The sequence below is a fragment of the Mustela nigripes genome, chromosome 5 (assembly GCF_022355385.1).
Source record: "Mustela nigripes isolate SB6536 chromosome 5, MUSNIG.SB6536, whole genome shotgun sequence".
NCBI classification, from domain to species: domain Eukaryota; kingdom Metazoa; phylum Chordata; class Mammalia; order Carnivora; family Mustelidae; genus Mustela; species Mustela nigripes.
In genome coordinates this window covers 44,144,571-44,169,668 of record NC_081561.1, presented here as the reverse complement: position 1 = coordinate 44,169,668, position 25,098 = coordinate 44,144,571, and the positions used below count along the sequence as shown (strand labels likewise).

At 39.1% G+C, this 25,098-nt stretch overlaps 1 protein-coding gene across 1 annotated transcript in view; it reads right to left on the bottom strand.

The window, feature by feature from the left end:
* Positions 1 to 25,098, bottom strand: part of EYS (eyes shut homolog) — a 1,640,601-nt gene that overhangs the window by 18,824 nt on the left and 1,596,679 nt on the right. Inside the window, 2 exon segments of the mRNA XM_059401541.1 lie at positions 2,603 to 2,775; positions 22,194 to 22,365. Coding sequence (XP_059257524.1) covers positions 2,603 to 2,775; positions 22,194 to 22,365 — 345 coding nt within the window.

Genomic DNA, 25,098 nt, shown 5'->3' with positions numbered 1-25,098 from the left:
AGGCTATATTGTTAGTTAACTTACTGTTCAGAATTCTGTGAGGATGACACAAGTTTTCTGGCAGCTTTTTTCATACTTTTTAGACTCTCTATGAAATAATTTTATTGCTGTCACTATTTATCTATCATTTTCTATCTATCAACCTACCTATCTATCATCTCTATCTGCCCTCTCCCAATCTATTTATATACATACCAGTATCATTTATTTATATACACACAAACACAATTCCAAACAAACTCTGGGTTAATCCCCCGGGTTTTCATCATTTGAGCTTTTAAGCTTCAAAAATCTAGCTTGCCCTGTTGTTACAGTAACCAGCTCTTATGTCAGATTATCCTATTATTTCTTTCAGGTTCTAATAACTATCTTTTGGGGAGGTACACTATCTTAGTAAAATTTGAGTACTTTGTCGTTCACTACCGTCAAGAACTATTTCTTGAAAACTATTACAATCAGGTTTTATTATTTTAGAACCAGTAACTTGAAGTGTATACACCAGATATATATATATATTTTTGCTGTGCACAGTATGGTGGGTGATAGAGATTCAACAACAATAAATGAAAACAGGCCCAGTGACAGCCCTCATCTCTCTGACAGAGAACCCAGGAAGGCTTCCCTAAAGAAGCATGGTCTGAGTTAAAACCTGAAGGATTAATAAGTGTTAGCTGAGTGTGAAGGGGAAGATGAGAATATTACAGGCAGAGGAAAGAATATGAGGAAAAATCCCCATTCCAGGATGGAGTGTGGCACATTCCGGGAACTAAGAACTGCCATTTTTTAATGGCAAGATCTGTCTCTAAAGTCATTATGAAAACGACTGATTTCCTTATTAAGCCAGGCACAAAGTTCCATCTCATTATTTCATAGTCACACCTTATGACTTGATTAAAATTTCTGTCACTAAATCACTAGTATTTTAAAACTCCAATGTCTAAATCACTAGTATTTTAAAACATCTAAATGTCTAAATCACTAGCATTTTATTTATTTTTTTTCAAGATTTTATTTATTTATTTGACAGACAGAGATTACAGTGAGGCAGAAAGGTAGACAGAGAGAGAGGAGGAAGCAGGCTCCCTGCTGAGCAGAGAGCCCAATGTGGGGCTCGATCCCAGGACTCTGAGATCATGACCTGAGCTGAAGGCAGAGGCTTTAACCCACTGAGCCACCCAGGCACCCCATCACTAGCATTTTAAAACAATGTCACTAAATCACTATTATTTTAAAACTCCAATGTCTTTCATTTATCAACACTTTTGACTTTTGGAGGAGAGTTAAACATACATAGAGTCTCAAAGATATAGGATAAAAAAATGTTTGCATTAGTGTATTTGATAAAGTGATCTGAGAGACCTTAAGTTTGTTCTTACCACACATATGAGTATGATATAACAATAATCCCTGCAAATTACGTTAAGGTGTATCTAACCCAGTTGGTGATTGGCTCCTCTACTCCTTCTCCACCAGCCTCTGTTCCTGTGTAGGAGAAGTAGAGGCTAAAGCTTTATCTTCCAGGTGGTGGCTGAGGTGGGAGAGAGTAAATAGATCATCCAGTCTCAGGAACCCAGGAGATAGCAGGTAAAACTCCATGACCCCCTATTTTCTGGCTAAATCTCTTGAGATTCCTTAACCATGAGTTTCTTGGACTCCCTGACACACTGACCTGAACTCCCATTCAGCCCCAACACCCAGAATCATCCTTACCGATACTTAAACTGGAAAGGACAGCAGCCAGCAGGTGGCGGCAAACTGAAGTAGGAGCAGGACCCACTCGGACTGTGCCACTGGATGCTTGACTGGCTGGGCAGGTTCACTCAGGCCAGTCCATTAGCCTTAGCGTAACACAACTGTGTCTGTTACACAACTGAATTTTTAGGACTCTGAGCATGGTGTTACAGAGGTCTTCTTTTACACGAAATTTACCGTGGTATTTAGAACTACACTAAATACGACAAAATGAAATATGAAGCATTGATTTTTGGAAGATGCCGAATTTGAGACATTCAACAGCATACGCTTCCCTGATTTTATCCATAGACTCATTTGACAATGTCCCCATTTAGACCTTGTGTTTGGCATCACTGTTCATCTTAGAGGTTCTCTTGCCCGAGGGTTCCTAGAGCTTTAGCAGTGGCTTGTGGCGTGATTGAGAAACGGTGTGAAGATGGCAGTGTTTCATTAACACTCTATCAACCTTGCCTATAAGGGCAGGGATAGGGGAAGGTGGTCAGGGAAGTTATAGGAGGGGATTAAAGCATAAATGTAACATGATTCTCGCTTGCCGTTTGGGGATGAAAGGCAGTAGAGAACCACATTCCTCCTCCTGCCGGTGTTAGCTGAGTGGTGGTCTATGAAGATGAGTTTATTCTATTAGGCTACAAGGAGCACAGCAGAGAAATGACTTTGGTCCATCCTGCTTATGATGGCTGGAACACTGGCCTCTTACACCCACTCCCTCTCACCCTGCAGTGTGCTTGTAATGTGGAGGAAATCCAGATCTTATGCCATTGAGGATTATTATATATTTTTCATTTTACTTTTCCAGAAGGAAAGTGACTTAATTTGTGAACAATCAAGAGTTGAAATTCTGCCTTACCTTGTTCACAGTAGATTCCAGTGGTTCCCAGAGGACAGTAACAGGTGTATCCATGGGGCAGTGAAACACAAGTTGCCCCTTTGCTACAGTTGTGTGGAGGGTCATGTTCAGGGTCACAGGTGGAGATGGTCTCTGTGCAGAATTCTCCTTTCCACCCAGGGGGACAATCACAGCTGTAGGTTGAGAAAGAAGGTCACATGGCTTGAACACTTGAACAGAGATCGGTATAAACTTGCTGATGTTAAGTTGGCAGTTGTGACCAAGGTTCCAAGATAGAAAAGATTCTGTACATCAAAGCAAACTGTGATTCAAACTACTAAGAGCCAAACGTTCAAAGGAAAGAGCCAATAACTGATTACAGGATTACTGGACTCCACATAAAAAAAAATTAAAAAGGTTCAGTGCATGGAAATTGAAGGAGACTTTAGAGAATCATTTCTTTGGGCAAAACAGCATGGTAAGACCCTCTCCCTGCCTGACATCAAACACCAAGGTCGAGAGGCTGTTAACAAAGTCTCTGCCTCTTAAACTGGAGCCTACAGAAAGAAATTCAGCTTGAAATATGTTCCCTCACCTTGGTGAACACATAAGTCCAGCTCCTGGGGCTGGAAAAGGAGCTGGAAAAGGCAAATTGCCCCTCCAGAGACTAGGCAAATGGCAGTGAATCCCAGGGATGGGTTGTGGCCCTCTGAGTTGGGATCAGCTTGCAGACAAACAAAAGAGATCTTGCCCAGAGGGTATCTTGGTAGTTGAAGAAACCAGCGAGAGGCAGTTAGTAAATGGCCAGGGCAGAATCTGAGAGATAAAGAGGACACCCTATTTTGAAAACAGACTGTGTCTGGATTTAGAGAGTGATATTGGGGGGAGCCTCACAGGAGAGCGATGGACCGACCCCCTAAATGTAGAGATGCCAGATAAAATGTAAGGAATTTAATTAAGTTTGAATGTCAGATAGGCAATGAATAATTTTCCAGTCTGTCCCATGCAATGTTTGAATTTCAGATAAGCGACATTTGAGATATACTAAAAATTATCTGTTGTCTGTCTGGAATTCAAATTTTATCTGGCTGTCCTGTATCCCCCCCACCGCCCCCTAAAACATCTGGAAACCTTACATACCAGGGGCACATGAGAGAAAAGGGTTAATTTTCATCCCTGCCAGGCCTAGGGGAACACTAAACCATTAGACAATGGTGCAAGTCAAGGAAGTCCATTCCAGGATGTGGTGTGTGGCACCGAGTCAGAAACCACCAGACTGGGATAAGACAGCAGTAGCAGATCACACACACCTCTTTTGGAGACCCTTTGTTCATGTGGTCAGCCCTGGCTGACTTTAAGCCAACAGTCATGGACAGTGAAGTGAACCCTCCGAAGGACTGAATGGAGAGTGTATTTGCGAATTCAAGTGTCTTAGCTAAGCTGGAGCAGAAAATTCAATGGATCTCCCATGTTTCAGTCCAGGTCCAAGAAAAGGATGACTCCTAAGCAGGTTTAGCGAGAAACTAAAAGTAAATTTATTTTATGAATAGATCCATGAATCTGGGGTCAAACTGACTTGCCCTCAGCTTATTACTATGGCTTTTACTTAATGGCAAGCTGTAAACACAGATGACATTAACAGCACGGCTGGAATTGTGGAAAAATCACTTAACAGTATAATTCCCAAAGTGAGCAAGTCAGGATAAGACAGGTAGAAAACAGAAGTATCTTCCGTTTTCTTTTTTCTTTATGCTGGAAGAATCCTCACAGTCTCTGACGATTGACGGCAGCTCATGCCGTCTACACTAGTGGATCACCCAGGACGTGACAATCTATGTCAGTATCAACATGTGGCCCTTTATACGCCATGTGGAGGGGAAACATATTTAACAACCTTTATGATTTTATAGAAACAACAGGTAAGACCTTCATAAAACTGGGATTAAACCCAAAGGAGAGAATCAAAATCACTTGTCACTTCCGATCACAGGAAGGCTGACATTTTTTGAGCACTTGGCAAGTATCTTTCCACTACTTCCTCTAAGCAAATTTTAACATTAAAAGCGCTGGTAAATTAGATATTTATATGTTAAAGAATGAAACTAGACTCCTATTTTAAGCACTTAAAAAAATTAACTCAAACCGGATTAAAGAATTAAATGTAAGTCCTGAAACTGTAAAACTCCTAGAAGAAAACAGGGTTTTCAGTTTTCCTTTTCTTAAAACATTATATAAATGTAGTGATATTACTGCCTTTCCTTCAGGATTATGTTTTTGGGATTCACCCATGCTGACGCACGTAGCTGCTGCATTCATTGTCAATACTGCATAACCTGACGAACAGAAGTTCCTATCTTTTGTGTAGTTAAAATTTCAATGTTTTCTTTTATGGTTTGCATTTTTTAATGACTTATTCAAGAAGGCTTTCCCTACTTCGAGGTCAGAAAATTATTATTTTATGTTGTCTCCTCGAACTACTATTATTTTTATCTTTTACATTTAAGTCAATACATCGGAAATTATTTTTTGTGTTTGAGGTGGGGTCAGAGATCCAATTACAGTTTTCCACATGGATGACCAATAGTTTTAGTTTCCTTCACTGACGAGTTCATCCTTTTCCACTCGTGAGCTCTGTCCATGTGTGCCCTGTCCTGCGCCTCTCCATTCTGTTCCTTCAGTCTATCTGCTATTTTTAAAAAAATGTTTTAAAAATTTACTTGACAGACAGAGATCACAAGTAGCCAGAGAGGCAGTCAGAGAGAGGGGAGGAAGCAGGCTCCCTGCTGAGCAGAGATTCCCAATGCAGAGCTCGATCCCAGAACCCTGAGATCATGACCTGAGCTGAAGGCAGAGGCTTTAACCCACTGAGCCACCCAGGCACCCCCCTTCAGTCCATCTGCCTCACCTTGCACCAATATCACACTGTCTTAATTTCTCCTGCTTTTCTAATAGGTCTTGATAATTAGAATGGCAAGCTCTGCTCTCTTGCTTTTCTGTTCGGGACCGTCTTGGTTATTCTTAGCTCTTTGCTCTTGTACATCTTTCTCTTCAAACTAATCCCAAGTTCAAGACAGGCAAATTTTCCTTGTCTAAATCAAGGATCACTTTTCTTTTGTTCTTGCATTGACCGTGTGGCTTGTAGGAGTCCCAGGCCTGTGAGGGGTTTGCTATTAGATCCCCTACCTCAGGCATCCTTAGCCTTTAAAGCAGGTCCACTATAAACTGTGCAGCCCTCAAAGGTAAGTTCAGACATGCTTCACCTTTTAGCAGAAACTCAAGGCAAAAGCCAACTTTGATGCTTACTTTCCAGAGTCTGGCTTTCATTTCATTTGGAATCTATAGATGTATTGTTTTCACTTCAGGTAACAGTGTTCTGAATGTATAATACTTCATATTTTATTCGGATTTCAACATTTTCATTTGGAAGGGTCATTCAAGATGTGTAATACCCCATAGTTCCACAAACAGAACTCCTTATTCCATATTCATTAACTTCTCCACAACCTCACATTGAGTGGTTGAATGTTATTTCATGAATTCATAAAATATACTTTATTTTTATAGTCACTTATGAGATATTATGTTTTTAATTTTTTACTGCCTACAAGTAACAGTGATAAACTCTTATAGTTAAATCTTTGTGCACATCTTGATCATTTCCTTTGGATAAATTTAAATATCATCATGACTTCTAGGCTTTGAACACATATTCCAACCTGCCCCCATAATGATTGTACCAATTTACATTCCCAGCATCAATGAATGAGAATGCTCCTGAAATAATAGATGTGTATATACTAAAAAATATGAAATATTTTATAGACTTCTTTTTTATTGACCCAATTATTTTCTTTCTTTCTTTTTTTAAAAGATCTTATTTATTTATTTGACAGAGAAAGAGACAGCGAGAGAGGGAATACAAGCAGGGGGAGTGAGAGAGGGAGAAGCAGGCTTCCCGCTGAGCAGGGAGCCTGATGCGGGGCTTGATCCCAGGATCCTGGGATCATGACCTGAGTCAAAGGCAGATGCTTAAAAACCAAGTCACCCAGGCACCCCAATAATTATTTCTTAAGATAAAATGACTTCGTGTCTGCCTATACATATTTACCAAGAACATATTCATTTCAAACTCCTATATTTTCCTATATTATTTGGCAGTCTAATCACATTTATGCTTCACCAAAGTTCATTTTATCAACTTAAAAATTTTTTCAGTATCTACTGTGTGCACAGCACAGCTCTGTCATAGGTCATAAAGGATAGGCAGAAGATGTATAAGGAGTGAGCTCTGGCCTTAGCAGAGGTGAGGTATGCTGGAATAAAGCACCAGGGGCTCCATATGCCGAGGAACCCATTGAGGGGCACAGAGAAGTGCTGTCAGATTCAAAAAACCAGCAGGGGGATTAACTCCAGGAAAAAAATTAACATTACCGCCACATGTTCATCATTGCGCTGTGACGCTGGTGCTGGGGGGTATTCAAAACAACAGTTCTCAGCTCTTTGGAACTCAGAGACTAGGCACAACCACAGAGTAGTAAAAAAAGCAAACGACAGTTTCTGAGGATATTGCCATTTCATTAAATAGAGTGGTTAGCTCAGTCCTGATTGAGAAAAAAATTATCTGATTATTGTATCTAAGTTAACATTTGTGCCAAAAAATATTTGAAAAGTTGCATACAGTTCTCCAGAATGGAGAGAAACAAAATACAGATTTAATCTGCTACAAAATTACATATTGATTTGAGTTACTGTTTGAAGAGCACAAAGGTCATGAAATATGTAAGGACATTTTCTACAAAAATAGACTGTCTTCTGGCTCACAGTCCTCTCTTCTGGCCTTCCCAGGGATGGCCCCTGTGCTGGGTGGCCTGTGCAGGGAATCCTCACGTCGGGGTGCACTGCTGTCCTCCCACGGGGAACTAGGTCATCACAAGCATTCTACTGTGTGCAACCTTCTAAATGTACCTATAGACCTTCAGATTTGAAAAAAATGCTTTGGTTGGATGGTTTTGACACATGTTTCAAGTGGCATTTTGTACAGTGGAATTTAGAATTCAGGAATGTAAAGTGTGTGTAGAGTCTTCCTGGGCTAGCACAAGGCTATGCCTTTCGGACATAGGGAAGACATGATAAGCACTATATGCCTTTTGGTTGTTTTCCTGTAAATGTTATTTTTTAAAAAAGTAAATCTGCTTTTTTTTTCCTTCTGTTCAAATTGACAGAGTTCCTATTTAATAAATTCTAAAATAAAAAAAACTCAAACCAAAAATAGACTATCCTACCAATTTCATAAAAGAAATAAAGGTATACGAATTTTTATATAAAAAATTACTTTTTTATGATGATTGCGCCATCTAGTGGGTTATATTTTTATCAACTTGGAAAAAAGATAAAATCTCGTTGCTTTATAGACAGACATGACAATGGTAAAATATTTGTTTTTACATATTTATAGTATAAATATTTAAAAATATTTATTTTTACATCAAATATAGCTTAAATCACACTAAGCATAATATAATGCAAATGTTATAAACTTATTTGAAAAATAAATTTTAAATAAAATAAATGCTCTTATGGTTCTCAGAAGTTTTAGGTCTGAAGCAATTAACTCTATGTTTGAAGATTTAAAAAATTATATTTAAATCCAATATACCACTTTCTTACACTATTTATATGTATATATATATATACACACACATATATATATATATTTTAAAGATTTTATTTAAGAGAGAGAGAGAGCGAGAGCACAAGATTGAGCCCTAATGTGGGGCTCAATCCCAGGACCCTGGGATCATGACCTGAGCTGAAGGCAGACACTTAACTGACTGAACCACCCAGGCACCCCTCTTATATTTTAAGAGATTTTTTTTTTTCTTTTTTTAAGATTTATTTATTTATTTAACAGAGAGAGGCACAGTGAGAGAGGGAACAGAAGCAGGGGGAGTAGGAGAGGGAGAAGCAGGGTCTCTGCTGAGCAGGGAGCCTGATGTGGGGGCTCCATTCCAGGCTCCATCCTGGAATAATGACCTAAGCCAAAGGCAGGTACTTAATGACTGAACCACCCAGGCACCTCTCAAGAGATATTTTCATCATAATGATTTTAAACAAGATCAAATTTTTCTTTTTGTTCCTTCCCTGGCTTCTTTATACTCTGTGAAAGGTAAATAATAAAAAGTCTCAAATCTTTATTCTTTATTTTCCACTTTGGATGACAGTATTTTTCTAAGCCTTGAAGTTAATTCATTGACATTTCTTCCTTTCACATATTTACTACTTACCTTGAGGAAAAATAGGTTTTGGAGAGGTGTGTGTGTGAGGTGGTGTGTCCATAGAGTGGAAAAATCAGAAAACAAAAACAAAAACAAAAAAAAAAACCCCAAAGAGAGGTATATATTCATTCATTTAAATAATATTTGGTACTATTTTATTTATTTTATTTTCTGCAAGCTAAGTGTCTGCCACTGACCTTAGCACTGAACATTCCATAAGGCATAAAGGCCCCATCCTTGGCCTCATAGACTTGCACTTTCTGAGAGGATTAGATTAATTAGTAGATAATTTAAATATTTTATTTATTTGACAGAAAGAGAGCAAGAAAGCACAAGCGGGGGAGCTACAGCAGCAGAGGGAGAAGCAGACTCCCTGCCAAGCGAGGAGCCTGGTTCAGGACTTGATCCCAAGATCCTGGGATCATGACCTCAGCCAAAGCATGGCTGAATGCATCACCCAGGCACTCCATAAGCAGACAATTTAAATACAATGTAACAAGTGCTAAGATGAATACTGCGGGAGCCCTTGGGAAGGACATCTAAGCAATATTAGTGAATTCAGGGAAGGCTTCTGAAGTGAAATTTGCCTACATGAATGAGTGCCTTGAGAGGGAAGGGCAATAGAGATTAGGCTGGAAAAGAAGCTTTGAGTTCAAGGGCTTTGGCTAACAGGCTGAGATAGTTCAGCTTTTTTTTTTTTTTTTTAAAGATTTATTTATTTATTTGACTGACAGAGATCATAAGTAGGCAGAGAGGCAGGCAGAGAGGGAGGTGGAAGCTGGCTCCCTGCTGAGCAGAGAGCCCAATGCGGGACTCGATCCTAGGACCCTGGGATCATGACCTGAGCCAAAGGCAGAGGCTTAACCCACTGAGCCACCCAGGCGCCCAATAGTTCAGCTTTAAAAAAAAAAAAATTTTTTTTTTTAAATTTTAAGTAATCTCTGTATCTAATGTGGGGCTTGAACTTACAACTCCAAGATCAAGAGCCACATGCTCTGCTGACGGAGCCAGCCAGGTGCCCCAAGGTAGTTCAGCTTCTAAGTGACAGACATGGGGAATGACATGACTGATGAGGCATATTTAAAAATATTAAAAATTTGGTATGTATAGGATGACCCCATGGTGTAACAATAAACTCTCTATTGATGTAAGTTTAACCTTAGGGGGATCTTACTATTTTTTTTTTTTTTTTAAGATTTTATTTATTCACTTAGAGCACAAGGGGAGGGGGAGACAAAGAATCCCAAGCAGACTCCCTGCTGAGTGTGGAGCCTGACATAGGGCTGGGTTTCTTAATCCTGAGATAATGAACTGCGTGGAAATCAAGAGTCAGACACCTGACCGCTGGAGCCACCCAGGTGCCCCAGATCTTACTGCATTTTTACCATTAGATGAGTTGGGGCACATTCAGACTGGTATGGCCATAGATTGTTTTTGTCATTAGAATAGGGGTTGGCAAACTTTGGAAGTATACGGTTTGCTTTGTGGCTATACAGACTCTGTTCCAACAACTCTGCCAACCATTGAAAGCAGCCACAGACAATCCACAAGTGCATGGATGTGGCTGTATCCCAATAAAACTTTATCTATGAAACCAGGTGATGGATCTGATTTGGCCCATAGGCCACGGTTTGCTGACCCCTGCGCTAGATCATTAACTGAATGGGGGCAGAGATCAGGTCTGTTTGACACTCTTTTGTAGTCCCAAGGGCTAAACCAGTTCCTGGCATAGAGTAATTTTTCACTGAACGTCTGGGGAATAAATGAACAAGTAAATGAATGAGTCATGGCTGGAGAATGAGCCAATGGATGGATGCAGAGGCTGGACAGGGAAATGGTTTTGAGGATGGAGAGGTAGAAGCAGATGTGACAAACATCTGGTAAATGCTGGTTGGAAAAATGAAAGACTATAGTAATGGCAAACATTTACCGAGGCTCACCATGCATGGGCCAGGCATTCTGCATAGCACTTTAGATGTATTAATTCATTTAATCCTCCTTAAGGTTAGGAGGACACTATTATCATCCTCATTTTGCAGAGGAGGAACCTGAGGAACAGAGAAGTTAAGCAAATTGCGTGGCGATTTGTGGCTGAGGGAGTCCCCGCATTTAACTGCTGTTCTGTATCTTTCGATCTATGGAAATCTTTGGGTTTCAAAATTAAATGACTGAAAGAAAATGGTACCATTATTGGGAATAGGGACATCTGGAGAATACAGTTTAATGGAAACCTATAAAAATCTTCTTTGAGCTACATTGAGTTGGAGGTGATAGCTGGTGATAAAAGGGCTTTTTTCCTTTAAGTATCTAGTGACATGGCTCTTCACCTTGATGAGAAGCAAGGACCTAAGACCGATTTGTGGTTAAGTAGAACAGCAGACAAATGGCTGAAGCATCTATTGTATAAGCTAAGAATAGTCAAATGATCCTGAGGAATCATTGATGTTATACATAGAACTGTTCTCTCAAGTCCGTTCTGAAAATATTAGCTATCTTCCATTTTTAATACATAAAGAACAGTTTGTGCGTTCTTCTGCCTCTAAACATGGAGAGATGATAACACAGAAAAAGTGTTAGCACTTTAGAGATATGAGTAACAGCTGCTCACGATGGCAATCGAGATTGAGTCTTAGAGATTTTACTAATATAGTTAATTATTTTACATCGGTGTATTTAGAATGAAACTGATTTAAATTTCTAAATTGCAGATAAACTGGGTGTTATTAACAATTGACAATAGAAATATCTATGGATTAATTTTTTCTTGTTACAATAGACATTCAACATGAAGAATTTAATTTTCTTGTAATTAGGCAAGTCTAAGACTTCTGAAGTTTAGGATGAACATTGATAATATAAAAGTTAACTGAAAATGAGATGATGGAAGATTTAATATTCTGTGTTTGAATATCACTTAAACATCATTCACTTGCTTACTAAATATTTACCAAAACAGAAATATGGTGCACCACTCCCTGTTGTTATCAGGGTGAATTCGAAGCAGAAAACATGGTTTTGCTTCCGAAGGCCTTCATGATAATTTATTTACAACAAATTAATCGTGTGAAATATATATAATATATTTATTTTTTATTTTTTTTAATTAAATTTATTTATTTTCAGCATAACAGTATTCATTATTTTTTCACCACACCCAGTGCTCCATGCAATCTGTGCCCTCTCTATATATGATATATTTAAATATACAATTCAAAGTTTATTAGGGCCTCACTTTAGCGCCAGGCACCATGTGAAGTACTTTGTAGCTAGTAACTCATTTAATACCCGTATTAACCCTCTGAGGTAAATCCAATTACTAGTTTTCTGTGTGTAGTTAAAACACAGAGACATAGAGAAGTTTAACCCCTGCCTAACCTCCTTTTTCAGTTTACCGCGTAGATTCTTATTGCTTTGCATAAGAGAGATTCTTTTATATATGTTGAGGGCAGTGAGGGAAAATTATTTTAGTCGTCATTGTCAGATGTGAGTAGAAAGAAAAGCTCTTGGAGCGGGGCACCTGACTGGCTCAGTTGGTAGAGCATGTGACTCTTGATCTCAGGGTTGTGAGTTCGAGCCTCAAGTTGGGTGTAGAGATTACTTAAAAATAAAATCTTGGAAAAGAAAAAGCTCTTGGAGGAAATTTACCTTGAGCAGGATCTACAAAAAAGTTATGGTTAACAGATTTGTGGGTTTTCTCTGCATACGCAACATCACATACAGTACTTAAAACGAAATAATAAACTCACAGGAATAATGGAAGTAATGCATGTTATTTAGCAACATATAGTCACATGGCTTAAAGGGTTCCACATCTGCATATACAACTTATTTCTCTGCTATTTGAGGGAAAAGAGAAATATACATGAATCTCTTGTTGCACTGAATGGCTTCATTCTTGTTGGTTTGCTTTCCTTAATGATTTATTTCCATTTTAGTAGTAAGCTGGGACGATAAGGTAAGTGTGATATTGGATTCGAGCCTTTGAAAACTATGCCGACAAGCATGTAACAAGGGAACCTCCCAGTGCGGTGGAACGTGATGCCGAGGCTGAGCGTATCCACGAGGAAGGGCTGCCAGGATCGCTGCCCCTGCTGGGTTTCCCCTTGGCCCTCCCTTCCTTGCTGGTGATAGCACTCAGCAAACTCTTTGGTGACATCTCACGGAGTGTAGAAGGAGGAGAAGAAACTACTCTTTACCTACTAATAAAAGTGGTCTGTGCGCCCCAGTCCTCATGGTTCTGTCCTCCAAGGGGAGGGGCCGAAACAATCTTTTACGTCAACAGCTGGACTCCGTTTCTCTTAGTGACGGAATTGTCTTCAGGAAACTATTGACACGAGCTTCTTGGAGTAAATGGTGGGCCCTAGCAGACGTAATGTGAGCTTGAGCCTGGACTACAAAAAGAAAATAGCTAAATTGCTCTGCAAAGAGCCAGAAGGAAAATTTGGTTCATTCTAACCCAGAATCAGTTGGAGCAAAATGAAGCAAAGACAAGAAGACAAAGATTAAGTGGCGTGGATTGACCGTGTATTTTTTCCTGCAGGGGTGGGATGACCAAAACACAAGCTGAAAGTTGTTTAGGTGGCCAGGAAATAAACGGTTCCCTTCTACAGCTGCACATATCCCTGCCCGCTGCACCAATATAAACCGCTGGATCTGTCTTAAAGTGTGAACGGTTTTGTTAATTTAATAGAAATCAAATAAGTTGTCACTTTCAGGCACACACTGTATGGAGTAGAGTCTGTATGGGTGGATGGGAGATTTGGAACCAGACAAGGTTTTGAGAGTATACCTAATCCTCCTGGAGTCTGCATTAACCTTGGAAAGATCTTTGGACCTTCACAGTGGATGGATGTAGCTCTCAAGGGTCTCAAGAAAGCAGCTGACATCTGAGCTACACAAAAAGCAGGAGAGAAAAGATATTCCCCTTAAACCACAGTAATAGGGACGCTTGCTAAAATCTACACTGAATTCGTAGTTCCGACTGTTATTTTCTCCCTGCTTTAATAAAGGAAGAGAAAGTATGAACTCCTTTCAGAACTTACATCCTTCAAACGCATTTTCCATAGGTGGCATCAAATAGCGGATTTGCAGAGTTTTGGCAGCTAAGAACTCAAGGTGGGGAAAGACTGGAATAAAAGAGCCCCACATTTTAAAAGTAGTTATCTATAACTGGTGGAATCATGTTATACTTTATTTTATACTTTATGAATTTTAAAAATTAGACAAGATGTATATTATATGTACTATTGTTTTTTAATTCAAATATATGTAAAAGTATAAAAACATAGTATTGATCAATCTCTTTAACCAGTTTCAAATGATCAGTTTTTAGCTCTTTAGTTTCATGTGCTTCTCTGTTTACTCCCTTTTCTTTTTTGGACAACATATTTTGAAGTAAATCCAATTATCTGTAAATACTTCAGCATATATCATTAACAGATAATAAACTTAAAAAACCTCCACAACCAAATATTAGTATCATACCCAAGAAAAATAACGTTAATTCCTCATGATCGTCTAATTTTTGTGTTCAGTTAATTATGATCATCTCAAAAAAATTTGTCCTTTTTTTTTTTGTTGTTTTGACATTTCATAAGGATCCAAACAAGTTCTACAGATGATTCTGCATAGCAGAAGCAGCATCTTAAGGCTTCTTACTTAGATAAAAAAAAATTCTCCCTCTGCATTTCTTTCCATCCATATGCTTTTTGTGTTGTGTGTCCAGTAGAATTTACCATATTCTAGATTTGGTTGGTTAGATCCTTATAATATTACTTGACTCATTTTCATCAATTGCCCTGATTTTTCAGAGCCTGGTAGATATAGAGGCTTGATCAGATTCACTTTCAGGTTTTTTACTGCGTGAGAAGTGGTACTGTGTAGGTAATGACATCATATCAGGAGGTGCATAATGTTTGCTCTACATTCAATTATGATGGGCCAGTTGGTTCCAGTGGTCTTAGCTTGATCCAAATACAGTGTTTTGTCAACCTTTCATTTTGATCCAAGCAGCCATTATTTTCTCTGATGGTTATAAAATGGTGATATTTCAAATTCTATTATTTATCCTGCACTTAGATTAGTTCAGTTCCTTCCCCCCTCCCCCAAGATTTTACTTATTTTCTTGACAGGGAACACAGGCAGGGGGAGCTGCAGGCAGAGGGAGAGGGAGAAGAAGGCTCCCTGCTGAGCAGGACCCTGGGATCATGAACTGAACTGAAAGTGGACGCTTAACCAACTGAGCCACCCAGGTGCTCCTAAATTATATTTTAGTTCACATCAATCATCTGGCTAGTTACTTTTATTTTGTATTAGTTACCTATTGCTTCATAATAAATTACTCCAGACCTTAATGGTTCAAGGCCATAATAACCATTTATTGTTAATACAGACTCATAATAGATTCCTCTGCTTTCAGGCTTGCCACCTGCCAATTCGTTCTCTATACAACTGCCAGAGGGTCTATAAAAAATAGAGTCCAACCATTATTAAACTCTTCAGTGGATAGAGTCATTTAATTCTTCAATCTCACAATTTAAGGAAGGAATAAGTGCTAATGACTTTTTACCTAGCTTTGAAGTCAAAAGTTGTCATTTACAGAATATCTTATGATTTATACAGCTCAGCCCTATTCTGTGTGAGAAAGGACTGCAGAAGGATGCGTCTCTTAGGAGGGCCACTTGGAGGCTGGCTACTATACTCTTTCTAGGAAAGGAAGGTTGAACCTATACATCTTTCACTTTAGTCAAATTTCAGAATAATGAATGGTACATTAGCAACTTCCATAGGTGACAAGTTTTGTTTTTTTTTTAATCCCTTGGTGGGATATGTGTATGGAGTATCATTGCAACTACACGTATTTTATATATTGGCATGTTTTTTTTTTTTTCAAAGATTTATTTATTTGACAGAGAGAAATCACAAGTAGACAGAGAGGCAGCCAGAGAGAGAGGGAAGCAGGCTCCCTGCTGAGCAGAGAGCCCGATGCGGGACTCGATCCCAAGACCCTGAGCTCATGACCTGAGCCGAAGGCAGCGGCTTAATCCACTGAGCCATCCAGGCGCCCCTATATATTGGCATGTTTAAATCCATTACAGACATTATTCTCTGGAATTCTGAGATGGTCCCATCTTTGGCCAGTGGGAGTCTCTTTAGGTTGGCTTCTGTCTTCTTTTAAAATTGCCCTAGTAGTCTTTGACAACTCTCCTGCTTTCAGGCACAAAAACATCCAGGATCGTATCATATATTTCCTACCCTAGAGCTGAATGTTCAATTATACGGAAAGTCCTGGTTTATTTATTCTTATTTTTTTTTTTAGAAGTCCTGATTTATTATTTTGTGGAAAATGCTATTTGGAAATAACAATTTTGGTATTAGAGTTTTCATTCTTACTGAATTACTGTTGCTCCTAGATTTCTTTAGTGGATATAGCTAGGAAATACGTACTTCAGAAGGAGATAATCAGGTCATGAATTCATATGTTATTTCTAGTTACTCCCTTGGGTGATAGCCATCCATTCATCCATCCATCCATCAAGCTATCTTACTAAATAGCTATTTTCATCTTTATCTGTAGTTTCAAAATAATACCAATGCGACCACTAACATGGAGACTGTAGGATGCGAAATAAAATATCCCTATGGTTCTTTTTGTCCTTATGATATAACCCACTGTATAGTCAATTTATAATCAATTGAACTAAATCTTCTCTCTTAGGTTATGCTACCAATTTGAAATACAGTTAGATTCATTTATTTCCTTATTTTCTTTCAGGGCTTAAGAATTCCTCCTTTTCTATTTTCTGGGTGATTAAAAGTCCAGTTTTTTTTTGGGGGGGGGTGAGCCTTGGTGATGGGTATTAAGGAGGGCACGGATTGCATGGAGCACTGGGTGTTACATGAAACAATGAATCATGGAACACAATTAAAAAAAAAAAACAAATCCACCTTTCTTCCCTGTCACTTCCTTGTTTTCTTTCTCATTCTACAGGTGGCAATTTATAATTTTTTTTCCTGTAATCTGCCTGTTTTTTTTTAATCCTTAGAAAAACATGACCATATGTGTATGTGTACATAAATACACATGTCTATGTGTATGTATTTATATCTATTTATCTCTTTCTATCATTCCCTCTTCTTGCATGCTTCTTTACCCTACTTTTTTCACTTGCTATATCCCGAGGATCACTCCACAGCAACATAGCAACATATAAAGATTTTCATAGCCGTGTCCTCTGTGGTGTAAATGTTCTCTAGCTTTACTTATCAGATGTGTAGTGATGCACATCTTGTATTTAAACGAAGAGAGTTTGGTAGCACCAGTGTCTGTTTCTCTATAGCCTCACCACAAGATTAGACAAGTTTTTGAACTCTTAATCTTAGCCTTAACTTGGAACCCCTAGAAAACAGAGTCTAAAAGCAGTTGCACGGAAATGAAGGGGTACTCTGCCTGGCAAGCAAGAGTGAGAGAGAGCAAAGTGAGGGGAAGGAAGAAAACCAAATGGGAGGTAGTGAGTTACCCAGCTGGCTACACCCGCTGGCTGCTTGGAGATGGGGTATTTCTTGAGGGGCTGGACAGAGCGATACAATTCTTGGGAATATTGAAGCAGGGAGAAAAGCACAGCGGGAGCAGATAGGATGACAGCAGGCCCTGTCACACCTCGAACAACAGAAGAAAGAACTCACTTTTACTGCATCGGCAAGGAAAGATTCAGGAGCATTATGAGCAGTAAAGAGACAGGAGAGGAATTTTTAGCAAGATTCAGAGGGAGGGAGGTTGGGGAGCACGGCACTAGTTGGCAAACGGCACCATCCCACAGAGGAGCGCTAGGAGACTGCACGAAACCCTTGCTGGGTGAAAGCAGAAGACAACAATGAACAAAGAATTCTTAATTTGGAGAGTTTGGGGGACCCCAGAGAGTCTACGATTGGGCACGATAGTTTGGAAACCTCCAAAATTTTATGCAAATTTTTGTGTCTTAAGCGTGTTTATTTTTCAGAGGAAAGGATTTTTAGATTTCACCTGATTCTTGGACATCTGTGAGCCAAAAATAATCAGGAAACCCAGCGGCAGTGAGATTCTGCACTCATGGATAGATTTATGTTGTGAATAAGCCTCATTTATGAACTCAGTGTAAGTCTCGGGTGCCTTTCACATCTTACGGCCACATTCTCTCTGAACTCCTATCCCACTTACTGTCTGTGCAGCTCACTTTTACATTTAGCTTGGTTTTTGTAAGTTTCGGTTTTCCTACCCTGTGCTTTTCTTTCTTTCCTTAAAAAAAAAATTATTTTTTTATTTATTTGACAGAGAGAATGAGAGAGAGAGAGAGATCACAAGTAGGCAGAGAGGCCGGTAGAGAGAGGGGGAAGCAGACTCCCTGGCGAGCAGAGAGCCAGATGTGATGTGGGGCTGGGCTCGGGGCTGGATCCCAGGACCCTAAAGTCCTGACCTGAGCTGAAGACAGATGCTTAACCCGGGCGCCCCTATCCTGTGCTTTTCTTAAAGGAACAAGCCTCACATCACCCTCAGTCATCGTCAGAATATGACCTTAAGGTGTGAAAAGAAACTGAGACATACTAAACATGTTGAGTTGATTTGAGCAAAGATTGATTTGAACCGGGTAGCCTCCAAGCTAGCAGAGAGAAAGGAGCTCTGAGGAGCTGTAGCAAATGAATGCCTTTGACGGCCAGCAGGGAGTGGGAAACAAGGAAGTTACAGTGGCAAGAAAGCAGACTGGTTGTGGCAAGATCTTGTTCCTTTAGAGGATGGCAGGGATCTACCAGGCAGGTTATCTAAGTCGTTGCTGATCAGGCGATTCACGACTGACTGGTTTCAGACTCCACTTCGGGGACAGCCTAAACTCTAATTAAGTCAAGTATCGGTTTGGCGCTGTAGGGCTGAGCATAAGCAACTCTATTTGGGGCCTATTGTCTTGTTTTTAACAAAGGTCAAGCAAAATGCAAATTGAATGAAGTAAAATCTGCTTAAAAACCTGTTGCACAAAACGCATGTACATATATGGATAAGTTACAACTAAACAGATCTCTTCTTTTAGCCCTGGCTGCTGACTAACAACCGAAATAGCTTACTGGTTCTCTGTTGCATCAGAGCTCATCCCAGGAGCATGAAGGCCTTCCATGAACTCTGTCGTTCCCATTGTACATGATTAGGCAAGTCTATGAGTTATTCAAGTCAAGGCTCTCAAGTTAGACCATAAGAAACAGCTTTCCACCCACACAGAAATTGATGAAACCACCAGGGTTTGTGTTACAAGGCAAGCTACTTCCAACTTGGAGAAAATATGAAAAGTCAATTGAAGTCAACTTCATTAAAAAAATTAAGAATAAATGAACAGATTACATCCTGCGGCTAAAGAGATATTTAACACTTTTGTTACCTTACTATATCATTAGCTGCTTTAAAATTCATTTCTCGTTATTTAGGTTCTGGAGAGAACTTTCATCCTGGAGCTAGAACATTCGATTTGGGGGCCTGCTATACTACTTTTAAAGTGTTGGTTTATCCTCTTGATTCACTCGCAATCTCTGAGGCTTACTTTCCCATCCATTAAATCGGGACTAGGATATTTGCTGCGACTAATTTAGGAAGGTGTGATTAGGAGCAATGGAAATAATGTATGCAAAAATGCTGCTGTGCAATTGTATGGTATTACTTTTGTTACCACAGATCAAGAAGATTTTCTATATTACTCAAGATGATCTGCAAATAGTTTGTCTATCTACACTTGCTGTATTTTCCAAGATAAACACCTGTGGCTTTTAAATGGAAGCAGGCCCTTTATCCCATATGGAATTATGATGAGTTGGAGTGAATTTCTTACGTGGTCCTTCAGTTTCCTCTACTTTCTTACCGTTACTTCTATTCTTTACTACTATCAGTTTACTTATTATCACATTAAAAGATGACAAAAACACCTCATAGATGACCTGAAGAATGACCACATTTCCTTAGATAAAGTGAGGTAAATTTGCTTTTTTGAATAACTAAGCTTAGTTAAATAGCAAATTAGAATGCATAAGTTGTAAAGCAAACCTAAAGATTTCATTAAAGATTGTAAAGAAGTAACAACAAAATCATAATGGTTAAGCTAATTCAAACATATCTTTATGAAGGTGGTGTCCCAAGCCTCAGGTTTTGTCCTAAGTACCTCCATGGCCTTGAGCACATTACACATTTTTTCTTCGCAAGTTTCCATACAATTCAGCTAATATTTTAAATTTAAATTTAAATTTAATGTCCAAGGCACATTAGATGCCTTGGACATTCCAGAACACCAAGACTTTTCATTCTTGTTTTGGATTAATTTAGATTTGATTCCCCACTGACCTTCCTCCCACAATCGTAATTGGTAAGTCATAACATCCCATGAATATTTCTCTGTAATATCTTCTAAATTAATTCTTTCCTTTTTTATGGCTATTTATTAAAACAAGTCCCTTCATAATGTACTTAGATTTTCCAAAACTGTCTCTTACTGATACTCCGATATATCCATGCTGTAAGGGGATGTCGACAGGATTGTCTTCACCGTGGCTTTCTCCTGCCTAGAAACTGCTTCTGTCTCATTCTTGAGGACAATCAAATCTGTTATCTATCACGTCAATTTCCCATCCTCCTATACTTCTTGTGTCCCATTTCATATAGCTAATCAATTACAGTATTAGGTTTAGTCAGTTTGGCTTCATGCTCATCATCGTCATGGGGTCACCTTGCTTGTCCTTACACTGGCACTTGTGTTTAGAACCCTTGGAATGAAGATTACTTCTACTTTTTCCTGGAATAGCTACTCATTGGTTCATGAACTGAACAAATAATTAATGAATGCCTATTCTATGCTGGGCAGCTCTTCAAGGTGTGAGGGATACAATGGTAGAATGAGAGATCAGGCCCATTGTCAGGGGAAAATAATAACTAACATGTAAACAAGCAAACAAATAAAATTTGAGAATAATATTTATGGAGAAAATAAAAATATGATGATGTGATAGAGAATGAATGGAGGGGGGGATAGTTTTGGGTTGCTCTAAGGGGGAGCATCTTCCTGAGGAGGTGATAAGGAGGCAGCCAAACGGAGACTAATGGCAAGGGTGCCCCCTGCTGGAAGATACCGTGTACCGGTCTAGAAACCGCAATGAGCTGGGTGTATTCCAAGGACAGAGGTAGACTAACTGGACTTGAGCATACTGAGGGAATGAGAGAGAAGGTCCAAGAGGCTGCCATGGCCAGATCATGGAGGGCCTTATCAGTTATGGTGGAGGCTTTAGATTTTACTCTACATGTCCTAAGAAGTCACTGGAGAGTAGTTTTGGGTAAGACATAGGAAGATCTAATGGTATCTCCTCTCTACCTCTCTACCACCTCTCTAACTCCCCTCTACCTCCACCACCTCCCCATCTGCTTCCTGCCAAGAAGCCTTTCCTCACCAACTCAGTGCATCGTAATTAGCAGCCGTTTGAACATTGCACTTTGCTTTGGGTTATTTTCTGGTGAGGAGGTGGGGGAGAACTGTTCAGGGGAGGTAAGGGATTCACGTAGGTGTTAAAAAACTGGGTGCTTTTCTACCCTTGTCTTCCAGGGGATGTTCTGATATCTTACTTCCCGAATTGCTCTGCAGGGAGCTAGCTTAGTGGCGAAGGGCATCATGCCTCCTGACATGCCCTGTGGGACAATGCTGACTGATCACTTTGTGGCTGTCTCATACAGATGGAGAACAGCTATGATGTAAGAAACTGAATTGAATAGCTAGAGTGGAAGAAATGGAAGGACGCACTGCTTACGTCCTCTTTCTTTGGCATATTCCCAGAGCACCCTCTCACACTACATATGCGCCGGGAGGTGCCCAAGAAAAGAGGTTCCTTACAAGACAACACTCCTTTGTTCTTCCCACTCAATAGGTCATTTTCTTTCATACTAACGTAGTTTGGAAGTCAAATCACACAGCTTTGCGAGGGTCCACCTAGCGAGAGGCCCTTTATGACAGAGCTCAAACCCAAATACGAAAGCGAATCTGGTAGGCAAACCCTTGATGAACGTTTCTGGTAACACTCTCAACGCTATGAATTCAAGATTCTTTTCCATGGTGTCTGGAATGAGATGTAGTGGCTTATTTCCATTGTTTAAAAGAATTGAGAAGATGGCATAAATGTTGCACGGACCCTTCCCAGGTGCTTTTATCCGTCGCCCAGTCACCTAGGAAGTCACATCAAAATATTTTCAAAGTGAGCATCGGTGTGGGTTTCTAGTGTGTATGAGTGGAGTGCTGCTTAGCACGCAAATGACCTACCAGTTTCTTACTTAATAATGTTATACTTACTAAGCAGCAGATCTACCCTCTATGCATGTCCCACCGTTGGCACATTTCATTAAGCTGCAGGGAGAAGCATCGCACTGGTCAACGCTGCGCCCGGCGGTCGGGTGGCCCTCAGGGTCTCCCAGGTCTCTGAAACGGCCCTTCTCAGTACGAACTTGCACAGTGAAAATGCAACCTTGGAGAAAGGCAAAAATACTTCATATTAAAACACTGGAAGAAACAGACAAAACAAGAAGAGAATTTTTGAAGAAGCACTTGTTTCATGATAAAGTAATATATGTCAATTTTTAAAAAAAAGACTATAAAAATATAAAAACACAGAAGCACAGAGAAAAAAAATTATTTTTTTTACAGTATCAACACTGTAGAAAAGACAATGTTTTTTTTTTTTGTTTTTTTGTTTTTTAAGATTTATTTATTTATTTGAGAGAGAGAGAGTGAGCAGGGGTGGGGCAGAGGGAAAGAATCTCAAGCGGACTCCACCACCTAGAGTGGGCAGCCTGAGATCATGACCTGAGCTAAAACTAAGAGTCGGCTGCTCAACCAACTGAGCCACCCCTTGCCCCCAGAAAAGACAATTATTAACATTTTGGTATGTATTATATACCACTAATTATTAACATACTAATTATTATGCACATAGCAGTTTTTCTATGGTTAGCTGTGTTTTCTTGTAAACAAAACATTAAACTGCATTAAACTCTATAATATATAGTATTCCAAGCATTTGTATAGCATAAATACCATTAACCCTTTTTTCTTTTTCTTTTTTTTTTTAAGATTTTATTTATTTATTTGAGATCACAAGTAGGCAGAGAGGCAGGCAGAGAGAGAGAGAGGGAAGCAGGCTCCCTCCTGAGCAGAGAGCCGGATGTGGGGCTCGATCCCAGGACCTTGGGATCATGACCTGAGCCGAAGGCAGAGGCTTTAACCCACTGAACCACCCAGGTGCCCCCATTAACCCTTTTTTCATAGCATTAACTATTTTTAAATGATGGCCTACTGTTGTTTCATATAATATACCAAGTTAACCTTCAAATATTGGGCAATTGACTCATTTCTACTTTTTTGCTATTAAAAATAATTCTGTGATTAACATTATATGGATATTCTTTGTGTATTTGCTAATTATTTTGTTAGTATTATTTTCTAGTAGTAATACTACTAGCACAAAAGATATGAATGCTTTGAAGGATGTCCCAGTGTCATAGATATTTTGCACAATTTTATTTTCCCCACTCACTACTGGAGCATCTGCTTCTTCATAATCATCACATGCAAGAGATTATTGTGTTTCCTTTTAAAATGAAATAAAGAATAAGATTTTCTTTTGCTATTTTTAAAATAAATTTAAACATATTTTTTTAAGATTTCATTTATTTGTTTGTCAGAGAGAGAGAGAGAGAGAGAGAGCACACATACAAGCAGGCACAGTGGCAGGCAGAGGCTGAGAGAGAAGCAGACTCCCTGTGGAGCAAGGAGCCTGATGCAGGACTCGATCCCAGGACCCTGGGATCATGGCCTGAGCTGAAGGCAGTGACTTAACTGACTGAGCCACCCAGGCGTCCCTTTCTTTTGCTATTTTTAATTGGGGTTGAAAACCTCTTAGTAAATTTATAAGCCATTTGTATTTCTTCTTTTTCATTTGTTCATTATGTATTTTTTTCCCCTCTATTCACCACTTTAAACATTAATTTGGAAGACCTGCTTACATAATGAGTGTATTAGTTGTTTGTCCTATATTGTTAATACTTTCCTCAGTTTAATATTTGCCATTTAATCTTTCTTATGGTGAAGCTCTTATTTTTTTATGTAGAGAAGTTTGTAATTTTTATGTTGTCTCATTTCTCTTTTTTTCTCTCACGGACTAGTCTCTGCATATATCCTTAGAAAGGTTTTTCCCACGTATACACTGAATGATCTTACTGATATATGGAATCTAAATAAGATTTAGCTCATAGAAGCAGAGTGGAATGGTGGTGCCAGGGGCTGGGAGTGGGAGAAATGGGGAGAGGTGAGTCAAATGGTACCAACTTTCACTTATAAGATGAGTAAGTCCTGGGGATCCAATACGCAGCATGCACCTATAGTCAATAATACTGTCTTATATACCTGAAATTTCCTAAGAAAGTAAATTGTAAGTATTCTTACCACACATACATACAAGGTAGCCATGTTAGTTGATGAATGTGTTAACTCGACCATAGTACTCTTTTCACAATGTATATGTATTCCAAATCATAACATTCTACACCTTAAATATATACTATTTTATTTGTCAATTGCATTCAGTAGTGCTGGGAAAAGAAAGATCTTTAACACCCCAAGATTAGGAAAATATAAACAAAAAGGTCAGTTCAACAAAGACTTTATATGCAACTATTTGGGACCCTGAAATGTATTATAATTTTACTTCTCTCCTTCAACACTTACAGTTTATTTATAAAGTATTTTTAAGTCAATATGGTTATCAGTCATAGTGTCTTTAAAATGAGAAAATAAAGGCTAGCCTAGATATTATTTTTGAAACTTTAAGGAGCTAAAAGCATGGAATAATTCCTCATGGTGAAAAAGATGGGCTCAGTTTTGAAAGGTCATGGATTTACTTTCCAACTTAATTTCCACTGGCATTTTCACTGACGAGCACCTCTCTCAGCAGGCACTGATATTTTCTTATTGTGAGAGAACAATGATTGTCCTGCCTCAGATTTAACCTTTGTTATTTCTCCAAGTCTTGCCATCTGCTCTTACACACAAAAAAAGCACTGCACAAAATGAAGAAATTAATGAATTCAACTAGCTGTATACAGAATAGCCAGGTAACTTAATTAACAAAGTAGGGTTTCCCATGCTTTTTGCAGAGTGAAATGCACTCGGCAGAAAGCAGAAGTGTAAGTATAGAGTGGAG